The sequence below is a fragment of the Salvelinus fontinalis genome, chromosome 3 (assembly GCF_029448725.1).
Source record: "Salvelinus fontinalis isolate EN_2023a chromosome 3, ASM2944872v1, whole genome shotgun sequence".
Classification (NCBI taxonomy): Eukaryota; Metazoa; Chordata; class Actinopteri; order Salmoniformes; family Salmonidae; genus Salvelinus; species Salvelinus fontinalis.
Genome location: NC_074667.1, coordinates 613,902 through 634,525, shown reverse-complemented (window position 1 = coordinate 634,525; position 20,624 = coordinate 613,902). Strand labels below are relative to the sequence as shown.

The window sequence follows — 20,624 nt, the reverse complement described above, 5'->3', positions numbered from 1 at the left end:
TGTGTGCTCGATTTTATACACCTGTCAGCATTGGGTGAGGCTGAAATAGCCGAATCCACTAATTTGAAAGGGTTGTCCACATACTGCTGTATATAAACTCAGCAAAGAATAAACGTCCTCTCACTGTCAACTGCGTTTACTTTCAGCAAACTTAACATTGTATGAACATAATAATATTTAACAACTGAGACATAAACTGAACAAGTTCCACAAACATGTGACTAACAGAAATGGAATAATGTGTCCCTGAGCAAAGGGGGGGGGGGGGGGGGGGTCAAATCAAAAACAGTCAGTATCCGGTGTGGCCACCAGCTGCATTAAATACTGCAGTGCATCTCCTCCTCATGGACTGCACCAGATTTGCCAGTTCTTGCTGTGAGATGTTACTCCACTCTTCCACCAAGGCACCTGCAGGTTCCCGGACATTTCTGGGGGGAATGGCCCTAGCCCTCACCCTCCGATCCAACAGGTTCCAGACGTGCTCAATGGGATTGAGATCCGGGCTCTTTGCTGGCCATGGCAGAACACTGACATTCCTGTCTTGCAGGAATTTGTGCACAGAATGAGCAGTATGGCTGGTGGCATTGTCATTCTGGAGGGTCATGTCAGGATGAGCTTGCAGGAAGGGTACCACATGAGGGAGGAGGATGTCTTCCCTGTAACGCACATCGTTGAGTTTGCCTGAAATGACAACAAGCTCAATCCGATGATGCTGTAACACACCGCCCCAGACCACGACGAACCCTCCACCTCCAAATAGATCCCGCTCCAGAGTACAGGCCTCGGTGTAACGCTCATTCCTTCGACGATAAACGGGAATCCAACCATCACCCCTGGTGAGACAAAACCGTGACTCGTCAGTGAAGAGCACTTTTGCCAGTCCTGTCTGGTCCAGCGACGGTGGTTTGTGCCCATAGGCGACGTTGTTGCCGGTGATGTCTGGTGAGGACCTGCCTTACAACAGGCCTATAAGCCCTCAGTCCAGCCTCTCTCAGCCTATTGCGGACAGTCTGAGCACTGATGGAGGGATTGTGAGTTCCTGGTATAACTCGGGCAGTTGTTGTTGCCATCCTGTACCTGTCCCGCTGGTGTGATGTTGGCATGTACCAATCCTGTGCAGGTGTTGTTCCACGTGGTCTGCCACTGCGAGGACGATCAGCTGTCCATCCTGTCTCCCTGTAGCGCTGTCTTAGGCGTCACACAGTACAGACATTGCAATTTATCTGCAGTCCTCATGCCTCCTTGCAGCATGCCTAAGGCACGTTCACGCAGATGAGCAGGGACCCTGGGCATCTTTCTTTTGGTGTTTTTCAGAGTTAGTAGAAAGGCCTCTTTAGTGTCCTAAGTTTTCGTAACTGTGACCTTAATTGCCTACCGTCTGTAAGCTGTTAGTGTCTTAATGACCGTTCCACAGGTGCATGTTCATTAATTGTTTATGGTTCATTGAACAAGCACGGGAAACAGTGTTTAAACCCTTTACTTTGAAGATCTGTGATGTTATTTGGATTATCTTTGAACGACAGGGTCCTGATAAAGGGACGTTTCTTTTTTTGCTGAGTTTATATATGTAGTGTACTTCTAACTGACCCCTTCTCCCTGTCTCTTCTTTATCTCTCGTCCCGTCCCTCTCTCTCCTCCAGGCCAGTGGAGGTGTTGTGTGCAGTGGAGGCAGTATGCAGCTGATGGAGACAGACTTCAGTAGAACCCTGAGAGAGATGGTGGACCTCCACCTGCACCACCAGAAGAGCATCCCAGCCTTCCTCTCTGCTGTGACCCTCGACCTCTTCAGCCGACAGACCACAGTCTGATTTGACCCTCGACCTCTTCAGCCGACAGACCACAGTCTGATTTGACCCTCGACCTCTTCAGCCGACAGACCACCGTCTGACTTGACCCACGACCTCTTCAGCCGACAGACCACGGTCTGACTTGACCCTCGACCTCTTCAGCCGACAGACCACCGTCTGACTTGACCCTCGACCTCTTCAGCCGACAGACCACGGTCTGACTTGACCCTCGACCTCTTCAGCCAACAGACCACGGTCTGACTTGACCCTCGACCTCTTCAGCCAACAGACCACGTTCTGACTTGACCCTCGACCTCTTCAGCCGACAGACCACCGTCTGACTTGACCCTCGACCTCTTCAGCCGACAGACCACGGTCTGACATGACCCTCTACCTCTTCAGCCGACAGACCACCGTCTGACTTGACCCTCGACCTCTTCAGCCGACAGACCACCGTCTGACTTGACCCTCGACCTCTTCAGCCGACAGACCACCGTCTGACTTGACCCTCGACCTCTTCAGCCGACAGACCACCGTCTGACTTGACCCTCGACCTCTTCAGCCGACAGACCACCGTCTGACTTGACCCTCGACCTCTTCAGCCGACAGACCACCGTCCGACTTGACCCTCGACCTCTTCAGCCGACAGACCACGGTCCGACTTGACCCTCGACCTCTTCAGCCGACAGACCACGGTCTGACTTGACCCTCGACCTTTTCAGCCGACAGACCACGGTCTGACTTGACCCTCGACCTCTTCAGCCGACAGACCACGGTCTGACTTGACCCTCGACCTCTTCAGCCGACAGACCACGGTCTGACTTGACCCCCCGGGGTTGAGGGTGTCCTGTGATGTTATATGACCTGTGACCTCATTGTTTGACATGTGATGACATTGCCTTGACCTCTTCACATAAGGGTTAAGGTTAGGATTGAGGGAAGGGAAGCTGATCCTAGATCTGTCATTGTTGTCTGACCTGTGGTGTCGTCATGTGACCTATGACCTCACTATCTGACCTGTGATGTCATGGTCTGACTCACACAGCTGTGCGATGGACTCTGATGATAATAATATAGAGTTGAATAAAGGGAGTCGCTGTCTAGACTTACGTCAATTACGTCAATTCTCTCTGTCTGTCACAAATGGCACCCTATTCCCTACATAGTGCACTACAAGAGCCTGAAGGTAGTGCACTATATAGGGATTAGGGTGACAGCCTGTGTCTTTATATAGTGTGATCTCTGTAACCTTCAGTCAGATGTTCTGTTATTGTTTCACTACTTCCTGTGTCTTTATATAGTGTGATCTCTGTAACCTTCAGTCAGATGTTCTGTTATTGTTTCACTACTTCCTGTGTCTTTATATAGTGTGATCTCTGTAACCTTCAGTCAGGTGTTCTGTTATTGTTTCACTACTTCCTGTGTTGATCTTTGCTCCAAAGCTGTTGTTTTTTTGCAGAAGGTTCATATGGCTTCATGTTGGACACACAGCCGAATGTCATTTTAACAGAGACACACAACTATCATCTAGTTATTTTAAACAGACACACAACTATCATCTAGTTATTTTAAACAGACACACAACTATCATCTAGTTATTTTAAACAGACACACAACTCTCATCTAGTTATTTTAAACAGAGACACACAACTATCATCTAGTTATTTTAAACAGACACACAACTATCATCTAGTTATTTTAAACAGACACACAACTCTCATCTAGTTATTTTAAACAGACACACAACTATCATCTAGTTATTTTAAACAGACACACACAACTATCATCTAGTTATTTTAAACAGACACACAACTATCATCTAGTTATTTTAAACAGACACACAACTATCATCTAGTTATTTTAAACAGACACACAACTCTCATCTAGTTATTTTAAACAGACACACAACTATCATCTAGTTATTTTAAACAGAGACACACAACTATCATCTAGTTATTTTAAACAGACACACACAACTATCATCTAGTTATTTTAAACAGAGACACACAACTACTGTCATCTAGTTATTTTAAACAGAGACACACAACTACTGTCATCTAGTTATTTTAAACAGACACACAACTATCATCTAGTTATTTTAAACAGAGACACACAACTATCATCTAGTTATTTTAAACAGAGACACACAACTACTGTCATCTAGTTATTTTCTTGTAAATGGAAAGCAGTGGAAAAGGTCTAACCTGAATGAGTTGATTTGTCATTAGAACAAACAGCTTTATTACTTCCTGCCTCTAAGTTTGTTTTCTGAATCCCATTTCTGAACAGAAATAAAAACACAACATGTCAAGTATTTAGTAAACATTTCTCTACCGTAAGCCGCGATGGCGTTTTAGAGAATTTGTCAGTACGTCCAACCGGCCTCACAACCACAGACCGCGTGTAACCAACCGGCCTCACAACCACAGACCGCGTGTAACCACACCGGCCTCACAACCGCAGACCGCGTGTAACCACGCCGGCCCAGGACCTCCACATCCGGCTTCTTCACCTGCAGGATCGTCTGAGACCAGCCGCCCAGACAGCGGATGAAACTGAGGAGTATTTCTGTCTGTAAGGATGCCCTTTTGTGGGGGGGAAACGCATTCTGATTGGCTGGCCTGGCTCCCCAGTGGGTGGCTGTGCCCATGCCCAGTCATGTGAAATTCATAGATTAGGGCCTAATTAATGTATTTTAATTGATTTCCTTCTATGAACTGTAACTCAGTAAAATGGTTGTGTTGCGTTTATATCGTTGTTCAGTATAATTATGATGTTTGTACGTGTGGAATGTTATTTCAGACATGAATTGGGTTAATAAAGAACTAATCTAACTAGACGTGTTTGTCCGTGTGTGAGGTGAGGTGTGAGGTGAGGTGAGGTAAGGTTTGGTGAGAGGTGAGGTGTGGTGTGGTGAGAGGTGAGGTGTCAGTGAGGTCAAATGGTGACATCAGTGAGAGGGAGATACTCTAGACCCAAACTGCTACAGACCTATATATATCCTACCCTGACTTTCTAAAATCTTCAAAAGCCAAGTTAACAAACAGATCACCGACCATTTCGAATCCCACCGTACCTTCTCTATTATGCAACCTGGTTTCCCAGCTGGTCATGGGTGCACCTCAGCCACGCTCAAGGTCCTAAATGATATAGCCGCCATCGATAAAAGACAGTACTGTGCAGCCGTCTTCATCGACCTGGCCAAGGCTTTCGACTGTCAATCACCATATTCTTATTGGCAGACTCAACAGCCTTGGTTTCTCTAATGATTGCCTCGCCTGGTTCACCAACTACTTCTCCGATACAGTTCAGTGTGTCAAATCGGAGGGCCTGTTGTCCGGACCTCTGGCAGTCTCTATGGGGGTGCCACAGGGTTCAATCCTCGGGTCGACTCTTTTCTCTGTATACATCAATGATGTCACTCTTGCTGCTGGTGATTCTCTGATCCACCTCTACGCAGACGACACCATTCTGTATACTTCTGGCCCTACTTTGGACACTGTTAACAAACCTCCAAACGAGCTTCAATGCCATACAACTCTCCTTCCGTGGCCTCCAACTGCTTTTAAATGCTAGTAAAACTAAGTGCATGCTCTTCAACCGATCGCTGGTCGCCCGTCCAGCATCACTACTCTGGACGGTTCTGACTTAAAATATGTGGACAACTACAAATACCTAGGTGTCTGGTTAGACTATAAACTCTCCTAAGTGCTTTATCTTGGCCAGATCGCAGTTGTAAATGAGAACTTGTTCTCAACTGGCCGACCTGGATAAATAAAGGTGAAATAAATCAAAATAAAATCTAAAAACCAGCAGGACACCTGCTCCTTCTCTTCCCTCTTCTCTTCCCTCTTCTCTCTCTTCCCTCTCTTCCCTTTTCTTTTCCCTCCCCACCTCTCTCTTCCCTCTTCTCTTCCCTCTCTTCTCTCTCTTCCCTCTCTTCTCTCTCTTCCCTCTCTTCTCTCTTCCCTCCTCTCTCTTCCCTCCTCTCTCTTCCCTCCTCCCTCTTCCCTCTTCTCTCTCTTCCCTCTTCTCTCTCTTCCCTCTCTTCCCTCCTCCCTCTTCCCTATTCTCTCTCTTCCCTCTCTTCCCTCTTCTCTATTCCCTCTCTTCTCTCTCATCCCTCTCCCCTCTCTTCCCTCTCTTTCTAGTTCTGTCTTTTCTCTCTCCCTGCGCTATATGGACAGAGGGATAGAGATCTGAGCTATATGGACAGAGAGATAGAGGTCTGAGCTAGAGGTAAAGATCTGAGCTATATGGACAGAGAGATAGAGGTCTGAGCTAGAGGTAAAGATCTGAGCTAGAGGGAGAGAGATCTGAGCTAGAGGGAGAGAGGGAGAGAGATCTGAGCTAGAGGGAGAGAGATCCGAGCTAGAGGGAGAGAGATCCGAGCTAGAGGGAGAGAGATCCGAGCTAGAGGGAGAGAGATCCGAGCTAGAGGGAGGGAGAGGTAGAGATTTGAGCTAGAGGGAGAGAGGGATTGAGAGAGACAATCTTCTCTATCCTCTTCTCTGGTCTCCTTGGAGGGTTCCAGAATGACGAGGTCTCTGAGCGAGAACAGACCAGCTCAGTTTCTACCCTGCAACAGCAGTCTCTCTCCCTCTATCTCACTATCTCTGTCTCATTCTCTTTCTCTATTCTTCCACCTCCCTCTCAATTCAATTACATTCAAGGGGCTTTATTGGCATGGTAAACATATGTTAACATTGCCAAAGCAAGTGAAATAGATAATATACAATAGTGAAATGAACAATAAAAATTTACAGTAAACATTACACATACAGAAGTTCCAAAAGAATAAAGACATTACAAATGTCATATTATGTCTATATACAGTGTTGTAATGATGTACAAATGGTTAAAGTACAAAAGGGAAAATAAATAAGCATAAATATGGGTTGTATTTACAATGGTGTTTGTTCTTCACTGGTTGACCTTTTCTTGTGGCAACAGGTCACAAATATTGCTGCAGTGATGTCACACTGTGGTATTTCACCCAGTAGATATGGGAGTTTATCAAAATTGGCTTTGTTTTCAAATTCTTTGTGGATCTGTGTAATCTGAGGGAAATATGTGTCTCTAATATGGTCATACATTGGGCAGGAGGTTAGGAAGTGCAGCTCAGTTTCCACCTCATTTTGTGGGCAGTGTGCACATAGCCTGTCTTCTCTTCAGAGCCAGGTCTGCCTACGGCGACCTTTCTCAATAGCAAGGCTATGCTCACTGAGTCTGTACATAGTCAAAGCCTTCCTTAAGTTTGGGTCAGTCACAGTGGTCAGGTATTCTGCCACTGTGTTCTCTCTGTTTAGGGCCAAATAGCATTCTAGTTTGCTCTGTTTTTTGTTAATTCTTTCCAATGTGTCAAGTAATCCCTTTTTGTTTTCTCATGATTTGGTTGGGTCTAATTGTGTTGTTGTACTGGATCTCTGTGGGGTGTGTTTGTGAACAGAGCCCCAGGACCAGCTTGCTGAGGGGACTCTTCTCCATCTCTCTGTAGGTGATGGCTTTGTTATGGAAGGTTTGGGAATCGCTTCCTTTTAGGTGGTTGTAGAATTTAACAACTCGTTTCTGGATTTTGATCATTAGCGGGTATCGGCCTAATTCTGCTCTGCATGCATTATTTGGTGTTTTATGTTGTACACTGAGGATATTTTTTTGCATGCAGAGTCTCATAAAGGACAATGGGTTCTATAACTGATTCAAGTATTTTTTGCCAGATCCTAATTGGTATGTTGAATTTTATGTTCCTTTTGATGGCATAGAATGCTCTTCTTGCCTTGTCTCTCGGATCGTTCACAGCTTTGTGGAAGTTACCTGTGGCGCTGATGTTTAGGCCGAGGTATGTATCGTTTTTTGTGTGCTCTAGGGCAACGGTGTCGAGATAAAATTTGTATTCGTGGTCCTGGCGACTGGACCTTTTTGGAACACCAATATTTTGGTCTTACTGAATCTTTGCAGAAGATCTAGGTGCTGCTGTAGGCCCTACTTGGTTGGTGACAGAAGCACCAGATCGTCAGTAAACAGTAGACATTTGACTTCGGATTCTTTCTCTCTGTCCCCTCAGATGTGTGTTTCTCTCTGGCCCCTCAGATGTGTGTTTCTCTCTGGCCCCTCAGATGTGTGTTTCTCTCTGGCCCCTCAGATGTGTGTTTCTAAGTCTCTCTGGCCCCTCAGATGTGTGTTTCTCTCTGGCCCCTCAGATTTGTGTTTCTCTCTGGCCCCTCAGATGTGTGTTTCTAAGTCTCTCTGGCCCCTCAGATGTGTGTTTCTCTCTGGCCCCTCAGATGTGTGTTTCTCTCTGGCCCCTCAGATGTGTGTTTCTCTCTGGCCCCTCAGATGTGTGTTTCTCTCTGGCCCCTCACATGTGTGTTTCTCTCTGCAGCTCCTCTGAATGGCTGCACTCCTCAGGTACTAAATAATAGAAACACCACTTCACCAAATGAAGGACCTCATCCATACCTGATGAGCTAGCGAGCTACACTGAGGTTTGGGTTAGCTGGCGAGCTACACTGAGGTTTGGGTTAGCTGGCGAGCTACACTGAGGTTTGGGATAAATGGCGAGCTACGCTGAGGTTTGGGTTAGCTGGTGAGCTACACTGCGGTTTGGGTTAGTTAGCGAGCTACGCTGAGTTTTGGGTTAGCTGGCGGGATACACTGAGGTTTGGGTTAGCTGGTGAGCTACACTGAGGTTTGGGTTAGCTAGCGAGCTACGCTGAGGTTTGGGTTAGCTAGCGAGCTACACTGAGGTTTGGGTTAGCTGGCGAGCTACACTGAGGTTTGGGTTAGCTGGCGAGCTACACTGAGGTTTGGGTTAGCTGGCGAGCTACACTGAGGTTTGGGTTAGCTGGCGAGCTACACTGAGGTTTGGGTTAGCTGGCGAGCTACACTGAGGTTTGGGTTAGCTAGCGAGCTACGCTGAGGTTTGGGTTAGCTGGCGGGCTACACTGAGGTTTGGGTTAGCTTGCGAGCTACACTGAGGTTTGGGTTAGCTGGCGGGCTACACTGAGGTTTGGGTTAGCTGGCGGGCTACACTGAGGTTTGGGTTAGCTTGCGAGCTACGCTGAGTTTTGGGTACTCTCTCTCTCTTTACTCTCCCGCTTCCTTTTTCCTATTTTCCTCTACTTTTAAGAGACGTTTTCTTTTTAGTGTCGTTTCCCTCTGGGATGTCCTCTCCTCTACAGACGGATAGTGTTGATGTATTTTACCTTTATTTAACCAGGTCGGCTAGTTGAGAACAAGTTCTCATTTACAACTGCGACCTGACCAAGATAAAGCATAGCAGTTCGACACATACAACAACACAGAGTATAAAGGTGTATAAAGTTTTCCTCCTTATCCTCCTAGATTTAAAACGTATGTAATACTTCTTCTTGGAAAACACAGTTTCCAGTGAAGCGTCTAGGAGGGTCGTATTGAACATATATATAGAGGTTTATGGTTCAAGTGTGTGTGTGTGTGCGTGTGTGTGTTTGTCTGTCAGATTGTGTAAATACTATTATCAGAAGCAGGTTGGGACGTTCTCGATGTCTGTGTCCCAAATGGCCCTCTATTCCCTATACAGTTCATTACCTATAGGGGACAGGAAGCCATATGGAATATACTCAACGTTCTCTCTATTCCCTATACAGTTCATTACCTATAGGGGACAGGAAGCCATATGGAATATACTCAACACTCTCTCTATTCCCTATACAGTTCATTACCTATAGGGGACAGGAAGCCATATGGAATATACTCAACGTTCCCTCTATTCCCTATACAGTTCATTACCTATAGGGGACAGGAAGCCATATGGAATATACTCAACACTCTCTCTATTCCCTATACAGTTCATTACCTATAGGGGACAGGAAGCCATATGGAATATACTCAACGTTCTCTCTATTCCCTATACAGTTCATTACCTATAGGGGACAGGAAGCCATATGGAATATACTCAACGTTCCCTCTATTCCCTATACAGTTCATTACCTATAGGGGACAGGAAGCCATATGGAATATACTCAACGTTCCCTCTATTCCCTATACAGTTCATTACCTATAGGGGACAGGAAGCCATATGGAATATACTCAACACTCTCTCTATTCCCTATACAGTTCATTACCTATAGGGGACAGGAAGCCATATGGAATATACTCAACGTTCTCTCTATTCCCTATACAGTTCATTACCTATAGGGGACAGGAAGCCATATGGAATATAATCAACTTTCTCTCTATTCCCTATACAGTTCATTACCTATAGGGGACAGGAAGCCATATGGAATATACTCAACGTTCCCTCTATTCCCTATACAGTTCATTACCTATAGGGGACAGGAAGCCATATGGAATATACTCAACGTGTACTTCTCAATGGTTACGGAACGCTGGTGGGGCTTGTCGTCATTGGATACGAAGCTGTGTCTGGGTGTGAGTGTCGTGCCTGGACCGTTAATTGATGAATTAGAATCATTGATTGGCTAGAGAGAGACAATAACCTGGTGTCACACCTCGATCTATACTGATTAGGGGGGGGGGGGGGGTCATTGATTGGCTAGAAAAAGAGACAGAGGACTCAGGAAATCTATTCCTTTTTTTTTTGCATTTTGATTGAAGCACTTTTCACTAGTGTGTGTTCAGACTTACCGTATGCAGGTGCGTAACGGGCGTTTGCAGGTGTGGCTCCCGTCCGTGCACTGAATGCATTTGATATAACCTGCTGAAATCCCTCCCACTTGCTGGTCAACCGATTGTTTTCTTGTGGAGTTTTCATTTAATGGGGTTTTCAGTACATTTATCTAAAGCCATTCTTTTAACTACAGTGAGCCGTTGATTAGAATTTTCTCAACAGACTCACTAGAATATATATGGAGAGAACAGGTTCAGAATAGGGCTTAATGATCCATCTAAGCATATAAACATCTAAACATATAAACATATAAACATATAAACATATAAACATATAAACATATAAACATATAAACATATAAACATATAAACATCTAAATATATTAACATATAAATATATAAACATATAAACATCTAAACATATAAACATCTAAACATATAAACATATAAACATATAAACATATAAACATCTAAATATATTAACATATAAATATATAAATATATTAACATATAAACATCTAAACATGTAAACATTTAAATATATAAACATCTAAATATATAAACATATAAATATATAAATATATAAACATATAAACATCTAAATATATTAACATATAAATATATAAATATATTAACATATAAACATCTAAACATGTAAACATTTAAATATATAAATATATTAACATATAAATATATAAATATATTAACATATAAATATATAAATATATTAACATATAAACATCTAAACATGTAAACATTTAAATATATAAATATATTAACATATAAATATATAAATATATTAACATATAAATATATAAATATATTAACATATAAACATCTAAACATGTAAACATTTAAATATATAAACATCTAAATATATAAACATATAAACATATAAACATCTAAATATATTAACATATAAATATATTAACATATAAACATATAAATATATAAACATATAAATATATTAACATATAAACATATAAACATATAAACATATAAACATCTAAATATATTAACATATAAATATATAAATATATTAACATATAAACATATAAACATATAAACATATAAACATATAAACATCTAAATATATTAACATATAAATATATAAATATATTAACATATAAACATCTAAACATGTAAACATTTAAATATATAAACATCTAAATATATAAACATATAAATATATAAATATATAAACATATAAACATCTAAATATATAAACATATAAATATATAAATATATAAACATATAAACATCTAAATATATAAACATATAAATATATAAACATCTAAACATAACATACATGCACATTTGTGGCCTGCTGGAGGTCATTTTGCAGGGCGCTGGCAGTGCACCTCCTTGCACAAAGGCAGAGGTAGCGGTCCTGCTGCTGGGTTGTTGCCCTCCTACGGCCTCCTCCACGTCTCCTGATGTACTGGCCTGTCTCCTGGTAGCGCCTCCATGCTCTGGACACTACGCTGACAGACACAGCAAACCTTTTTGCCACAGCTCGCATTGATGTGCCATCCTGGATGAACTGCACTACCTGAGCCACTTGTGTGGGTTGTAGACTCCGTCTCATGCTACCACTAGAGTGAGAGCACCGCCAGCATTCAAAAGTGACCAAAACATCAGCCAGGAAGGATAGGAACTGAGAAGTGGTCTGTGGTCACCACCTGCAGAATCACTCCTTTTTTGGGGGTGTCTTGCTAATTGCCTATAATTTCCACCTTTTGTCTATTCCATGTGCACAACAGCATGTGACATTTATTGTCAATCAGTGTTGCTTCCTAAGTGGACAGTTTGATTTCACAGAAGTGTGATTGACTTGGAGTTACATTGTGTTGTTTAAGTGTTCCCTTTATTTTTTGGAGCAGTGTATATATATAGATAACAAAAAACTACAGTGGTGTCACTGTTAGTGAGGATTGTAGGTAGATTTAAAGGACTATAGTTCAACCCCTATCGTACACTTTTCTCACCTTCCAATATTTCATGAATTGAACAATTGAATGTGGAAACTGTGATGACAATGATCCAGTTAAACATGGTCTGAACTGTGCTCCAGGTTTAAACTGCTAAACATGGTCTGAACTGTGCTCCAGGCTCCAGGTTTAAACTGCTAAACATAGTCTGAACCGTGCTCCAGGCTCCAGGTTTAAACTGCTAAACATGGTCTGAACTGTGCTCCAGGCTCCAGGCTCCAGGCTCCAGGTTTAAACTGCTAAACATGGTCTGAACTGTGCTCCAGGTTCCAGGTTTAAACTGCTAAACATGGTCTGAACCGTGCTCCAGGCTCCAGGTTTAAACTGCTAAACATGGTCTGAACCGTGCTCCAGGCTCCAGGTTTAAACTGCTAAACATGGTCTGAACCGTGCTCCAGGCTCCAGGTTTAAACTGCTAAACATGGTCTGAACCGTGCTCCAGGCTCCAGGTTTAAACTGCTAAACATGGTTTGAACCGTGCTCCAGGTTCAAACTGCTAAACATGGTCTGAACCGTGCTCCAGGTTCCAGGTATAAACTGCTAAACATGGTCTGAACTGTGCTCCAGGTTTAAACTGCTAAACATGGTCTGAACTGTGCTCCAGGCTCCAGGTTTAAACTGCTAAACATGGTCTGAACCGTGCTCCAGGCTCCAGGTTTAAACTGCTAAACATGGTCTGAACCGTGCTCCAGGCTCCAGGTTTAAACTGCTAAACATGGTCTGAACTGTGCTCCGTGCTCCAGGTTTAAACTGCTAAACATGGTCTGAACCGTGCTCCAGGTTTAAACTGCTAAACATGGTCTGAACCGTGCTCCAGGTTCCAGGTTTAAACTGCTAAACATGGTCTGAACCGTGCTCCAGGCTCCAGGTTTAAACTGCTAAACATGGTCTGAACTGTGCTCCGTGCTCCAGGTTTAAACTGCTAAACATGGTCTGAACCGTGCTCCAGGTTTAAACTGCTAAACATGGTCTGAACCGTGCTCCAGGTTTAAACTGCTAAACATGGTCTGAACCGTGCTCCAGGCTCCAGGTTTAAACTGCTAAACATGGTCTGAACCGTGCTCCAGGTTCCAGGTTTAAACTGCTAAACATGGTCTGAACTGTGCTCCAGGCTCCAGGTTTAAACTGCTAAACATGGTTTGAACCGTGCTCCAGGTTCAAACTGCTAAACATGGTCTGAACCGTGCTCCAGGTTCCAGGTATAAACTGCTAAACATGGTCTGAACTGTGCTCCAGGTTTAAACTGCTAAACATGGTCTGAACTGTGCTCCAGGCTCCAGGTTTAAACTGCTAAACATGGTCTGAACCGTGCGCCAGGTTCCAGGTTTAAACTGCTAAACATGGTCTGAACCGTGCTCCAGGCTCCAGGTTTAAACTGCTAAACATGGTCTGAACCGTGCTCCAGGCTCCAGGTTTAAACTGCTAAACATGGTCTGAACTGTGCTCCGTGCTCCAGGTTTAAACTGCTAAACATGGTCTGAACCGTGCTCCAGGTTTAAACTGCTAAACATGGTCTGAACCGTGCTCCAGGTTCCAGGTTTAAACTGCTAAACATGGTCTGAACCGTGCTCCAGGCTCCAGGTTTAAACTGCTAAACATGGTCTGAACTGTGCTCCGTGCTCCAGGTTTAAACTGCTAAACATGGTCTGAACCGTGCTCCAGGTTTAAACTGCTAAACATGGTCTGAACTGTGCTCCAGGTTCCAGGTTTAAACTGCTAAACATGGTCTGAACCGTGCTCCAGGCTCCAGGTTTAAACTGCTAAACATGGTCTGAACCGTGCTCCAGGCTCCAGGTTTAAACTGCTAAACATAGTCTGAACCGTGCTCCAGGCTCCAGGTTTAAACTGCTAAACATGGTCTGAACCGTGCTCCAGGTTCCAGGTTTAAACTGCTAAACATGGTCTGAGCCGTGCTCCAGGTTCCAGGTTTAAACTGCTAAACATGGTCTGAACTGTGCTCCAGGGTCGACGTTTAAACTGCTAAACATGGTCTGAACCGTGCTCCAGTCTCCAGGTTTAAACTGCTAAACATGGTCTGAACCGTGCTCCAGGCTCCAGGTTTAAACTGCTAAACATGGTCTGAACCGTGCTCCAGGCTCCAGGTTTAAACTGCTAAACATGGTCTGAACTGTGCTCCAGGTTCCAGGTTTAAACTGCTAAACATGGTCTGAACTGTGCTCCAGGCTCCAGGTTTAAACTGCTAAACATGGTCTGAACTGTGCTCCAGGCTCCAGGTTTAAACTGCTAAACATGGTCTGAACCGTGCTCCAGGTTCCAGGTTTAAACTGCTAAACATGGTCTGAACCGTGCTCCAGGCTCCAGGTTTAAACTGCTAAACATGGTCTGAACCGTGCTCCAGGCTCCAGGTTTAAACTGCTAAACATGGTCTGAACCGTGCTCCAGGCTCCAGGTTTAAACTGCTAAACATGGTCTGAACTGTGCTCCAGGTTTAAACTGCTAAACATGGTCTGAACTGTGCTCCAGGTTCCAGGTTTAAACTGCTAAACATGGTCTGAACCGTGCTCCAGGCTCCAGGTTTAAACTGCTAAACATGGTCTGAACCGTGCTCCAGGTTCCAGGTTTAAACTGCTAAACATGGTCTGAACCGTGCTCCAGGCTCCAGGTTTAAACTGCTAAACATGGTCTGAACTGTGCTCCGTGCTCCAGGTTTAAACTGCTAAACATGGTCTGAACCGTGCTCCAGGTTTAAACTGCTAAACATGGTCTGAACCGTGCTCCAGGTTTAAACTGCTAAACATGGTCTGAACCGTGCTCCAGGCTCCAGGTTTAAACTGCTAAACATGGTCTGAACCGTGCTCCAGGCTCCAGGTTTAAACTGCTAAACATGGTCTGAACCGTGCTCCAGGTTCCAGGTTTAAACTGCTAAACATGGTCTGAACTGTGCTCCAGGCTCCAGGTTTAAACTGCTAAACATGGTTTGAACCGTGCTCCAGGTTCAAACTGCTAAACATGGTCTGAACCGTGCTCCAGGTTCCAGGTATAAACTGCTAAACATGGTCTGAACTGTGCTCCAGGTTTAAACTGCTAAACATGGTCTGAACCGTGCTCCAGGCTCCAGGTTTAAACTGCTAAACATGGTCTGAACCGTGCGCCAGGTTCCAGGTTTAAACTGCTAAACATGGTCTGAACCGTGCTCCAGGCTCCAGGTTTAAACTGCTAAACATGGTCTGAACCGTGCTCCAGGCTCCAGGTTTAAACTGCTAAACATGGTCTGAACTGTGCTCCGTGCTCCAGGTTTAAACTGCTAAACATGGTCTGAACCGTGCTCCAGGTTTAAACTGCTAAACATGGTCTGAACCGTGCTCCAGGTTCCAGGTTTAAACTGCTAAACATGGTCTGAACCGTGCTCCAGGCTCCAGGTTTAAACTGCTAAACATGGTCTGAACTGTGCTCCGTGCTCCAGGTTTAAACTGCTAAACATGGTCTGAACCGTGCTCCAGGTTTAAACTGCTAAACATGGTCTGAACTGTGCTCCAGGGTCGACGTTTAAACTGCTAAACATGGTCTGAACCGTGCTCCAGTCTCCAGGTTTAAACTGCTAAACATGGTCTGAACCGTGCTCCAGGCTCCAGGTTTAAACTGCTAAACATGGTCTGAACCGTGCTCCAGGCTCCAGGTTTAAACTGCTAAACATGGTCTGAACTGTGCTCCAGGTTCCAGGTTTAAACTGCTAAACATGGTCTGAACTGTGCTCCAGGCTCCAGGTTTAAACTGCTAAACATGGTCTGAACTGTGCTCCAGGCTCCAGGTTTAAACTGCTAAACATGGTCTGAACCGTGCTCCATTTTCCAGGTTTAAACTGCTAAACATGGTCTGAACCGTGCTCCAGGCTCCAGGTTTAAACTGCTAAACATGGTCTGAACCGTGCTCCAGGCTCCAGGTTTAAACTGCTAAACATGGTCTGAACCGTGCTCCAGGCTCCAGGTTTAAACTGCTAAACATGGTCTGAACTGTGCTCCAGGTTTAAACTGCTAAACATGGTCTGAACTGTGCTCCAGGTTCCAGGTTTAAACTGCTAAACATGGTCTGAACCGTGCTCCAGGCTCCAGGTTTAAACTGCTAAACATGGTCTGAACCGTGCTCCAGGCTCCAGGTTTAAACTGCTAAACATGGTCTGAACTGTGCTCCAGGCTCCAGGTTTAAACTGCTAAACATGGTCTGAACTGTGCTCCAGGCTCCAGGTTTAAACTGCTAAACATGGTCTGAGTCCCATAAGGATTCAAAAAGACTACATCTCCAATTATTGCACAACTTGTAATACGTTAACCTAATATTATCCACTGTTGCTAGGGAACCTCAGGAACGACCACACAGACCTGACAGAGGAAAGAAATGGACACTGGAATGTAAAGATCCAAAATGTTACGAATGGAAGCTCAGGAACAGCCACACGGACCTGTGTGATCCAAAATGTTGCGAATGGAAGCTCAGGAACAGCCACACGGACCTGTGTGATCCAAAAGGTTACGAATGGAAGCTCGGGAACAGCCACACGGACCTGTGTGATCCAAAATGTAGGCTACGAATGGAAGCTCAGGAACAGCCACACGGACCTGTGTGATCCAAAATGCTACGAATGGAAGCTCAGGAACAGCCACACGGACCTGTGTGATCCAAAATGTTACGAATGGAAGCTCAGGAACAGCCACACGGACCTGTGTGATCCAAAATGTTACGAATGGAAGCTCAGGAACAGCCACACGGACCTGTGTGATCCAAAATGCTACGAATGGAAGCTCAGGAACAGCCACACGGACCTGTGTGATCCAAAATGTTACGAATGGAAGCTCAGGAACAGCCACACAGACCTGTGTGATCCAAAATGTTACGAATGGAAGCTCAGGAACATCCACACAGACCTGTGTGATCCAAAATGTTACAAATGGAAGCTCAGGAACAGCCACACAGACCTGTGTGATCCAAAATGTAGGCTACGAATGGAAGCTCAGGAACAGCCACACGGACCTGTGTGATCCAAAATGTAGGCTACGAATGGAAGCTCAGGAACAGCCACACGGACCTGTGTGATCCAAAATGTTACGAATGGAAGGAAACTAACAGTCACTGGTCTACAGTGACAGTTGTTATGTATCTGGGTATTACTGACGGTGCCTTCCGATAGTGGCTGATATTTAATATGATAGAAATGCTTCATGTCTGGGCGTATAATTAAAATATTCTAGAGAGCAATAAATCACCTCCGTAGGTTCGGTACCACTGTCTGTGTGCAGGAGGTTCGGTACCACTGTCTGTCTGCAGGAGGTTCGGTACCACTGTCTGTCTGCAGGAGGTTCGGTACCACTGTCTGTGTGCAGGAGGTTCGGTACCACTGTCTGTGTGCAGGAGGTTCGGTACCACTGTCTGTCTGCAGGAGGTTCGGTACCACTGTCTGTGTGCAGGAGGTTCGGTACCACTGTCTGTGTGCAGGAGGTTCGGTACCACTGTCTGTGTGCAGGAGGTTCGGTACCACTGTCTGTGTGCAGGAGGTTCGGTACCACTGTCTGTGTGCAGAAGGTTCGGTACCACTGTCTGTGTGCAGGAGGTTCGGTACCACTGTCTGTGTGCAGGCGGTTCGGTACCACTGTCTAAGTGCAGGAGGTTCGGTACCACTGTCTGTGTGCAGGAGGTTCGGTACCACTGTATGTGTGCAGGAGGTTCGGTACCACTGTCTGTCTGCAGGAGGTTCGGTACCACTGTCTGTGTGCAGGAGGTTCGGTACCACTGTCTGTGTGCAGGAGGTTCGGTACCACTGCCTGTGTGCAGGAGGTTCGGTACCACTGTCTGTGTGCAGGAGGTTCGGTACCACTGTCTGTGTGCAGGAGGTTCGGTACCACTGTCTGTGTGCAGGAGGTTCGGTACCACTGTCTGTGTGCAGGAGGTTCTGTACCACTGTCTGTCTGCAGGAGGTTCGGTACCACTGTCTGTCTGCAGGAGGTTCGGTACCACTGTCTGTGTGCAGGAGTTTCTGTAGGCTGCAGCCTCAGCTTGGGTCAATCGATATCTCAATTGCAGTGTGTGAGAATCGAGTTATTTCTAAAGAAAGTAGATGGTATGTGTCACCTGGGGACTTTCAGTCTGCTGTTCACTGACTGGGTCAAGGCCATCAGAGACAATCAGGTGGGATAATGATTGATGACCCTTTAGCTCTCTCTCTCTCTCTCCCTCTCTGTCTCTCTCTCTCTCTCTCTCTCTCTCTCTCTCTCTCTCTCTCTCTCTCTCTCTCTCTCTCTCTCTCTCTGTCTCTCTCTCTCTCTCTCTGTCTCTCTCTCTCTCTCTCTGTCTCTCTCTCTCTCTCTCTCTGTCTCTCTCTCTGTCTCTCTCTCCCTCTCTCTCTCACTCTCTCTCTCTCTCTCTCTCTCTGTGTCTCTCTCTCTCTGTCTCTGTCTCTCTCTCTCTCTCTCTCTCTCTCTCTCTCTCTGTCTCTCTGTCTCTGTCTCTGTCTCTCTTTCTCTCTCTCTCTCTGTCTCTCTCTCTCTGTCTCTCTGTCTCTTTCTTTCTCTCTGCCTTTTCTCTCCCTTTCCCTCTCCCTCTGTCTATATGACACACACAGTTTTGGGGCCAGGACTGTGTATAGATAGAAGCGAGAGAGAGAAAACAAAGGGACTTATTCTCCCCAGCTGCTCTTTATGTACAATATCCATCAAGAGTTCATATCTAGGACACACACACTGGCATTGGTTGGTTGCATCAGGGTTGCATCAGAAATAAAGTGTGTGTGTGTGTGTGTGTGTGTGTGTGTGTGTGTGTGTGTGTGTGTGTGTGTGTGTGTGTGTGTGTGTGTGTGTGTGTGTGTGTGTGTGTGTGTGTGTGTGTGTGTGTGTGTGTGATAGTTTGCTATTCTACAGAGCATGTGAAAAAAAACAGTCTCTCTATACAGGGTTGGATGGGGTATGGGTTGGGTTGGATGGGGTATGGGTTGGATGGGGTATGGGTTGGGTTGGATAGGGTATGGGTTGGATGGGGTATGGGTTGGATGGGGTATGGGTTGGGTTGGATAGGGTATGGGTTGGATGGGGTATGAGTTGGATGGGGTATGGGTTGGGTTGGATGGGGTATGGGTTGGATGGGGTATGGGTTGGGTTGGATGGGTTTCGATGGGGTATGGGTTGGATGGGGTATGGGTTGGGTTGGATATGGTATGGGTTGGATGGGGTATGGGTTGGATGGGGTATGGGTTGGATGGGGTATGGGTTGGGTTGGATGGGGTATGGGTTGGGTTCAAATACAGATTAAGCCACCTGGTGTCCCAGGTCTAAATCAGTCCCTGATCATTAATATCACCCACCTGGTGTCCCAGGTCTAAATCAGTCCCTGATCATTAATATCACCCACCTGGTGTCCCAGGTCTAAATCAGTCCCTGATCATTAATGTCACCCACCTGGTGTTCCAGGTCTAAATCAGTCCCTGATCATTAATGTCACCCACCTGGTGTCCCAGGTCTAAATCAGTCCCTGATCATTAATATCACCAACCTGGTGTCCCAGGTCTAAATCAGTCCCTGAATAGAAGGGAACAATGATTGAGTTTGAGGGCCATAGAGTATAAAGCACAGTAGAATATAGAATATCCAGGACCTCCTCCTTTGATCTATTGAGTTATTGGGAACAGGGACAATGGTGGTCAGCTTGAAACATATTGTGATTACAGACTGTCACTAGTAGAGATTGAAAATGTCTGTGAAGACACTGGCCAGCTGGTCTGTGCATGCTCCTGAGAACGCGCCCTGGTATTCCGTCTGGCCCGGCGGCCTTGAGAGTGTTAACCTGTTTAAAAGTTTTACTCACATCAGCCATGGAGAGTGACATCACACAGTCATCCTTAACAACAGGTGCTTTCACACAAGACTCAGTGTTGTATTCATTGAAGCGAGCATAAAAGGCATTTAGCTCGTATGGGAGTTCTGCATCGCTGGGCAACTCATGGCTGGGTTTCCCTTTGTAAAACATTATCGTCTGCAAGCCCTGCCACATACGATGAACATCAGAGCCGGTCTACTAGGATTCCTCCTATATTCTCCTTCTGCATGTTTGATGTCGTAGCAGGCTTGTATGTGTCCATGTCCCGTTCCTTGCAAGTGGTAACTCTAGCCTTTAGCCCAGCGTGGATAGCCCCTTTAGCCCAGCCTGGATAGCCCCTTTAGCCCAGCCTGGATAGCCCCTTTAGCCCAGCCTGGATAGCCCCTTTAGCCCAGCCTGGATAGCCCCTTTAGCCCAG

General features: G+C 45.3%; 1 protein-coding gene across 1 annotated transcript in view; it reads left to right on the top strand.

The window, feature by feature from the left end:
* Positions 1 to 4,621, top strand: part of LOC129835008 (mitotic spindle assembly checkpoint protein MAD1-like) — a 122,544-nt gene extending 117,923 nt beyond the window's left edge. Inside the window, exon 10 of the mRNA XM_055900350.1 lies at positions 1,641 to 4,621. Coding sequence (XP_055756325.1) covers positions 1,641 to 1,808 — 168 coding nt within the window. The 3' untranslated portion in view covers positions 1,809 to 4,621. The remainder of the gene's footprint in view (positions 1 to 1,640) is intronic.
* Positions 4,622 to 20,624: the final 16,003 nt, after the last annotated feature.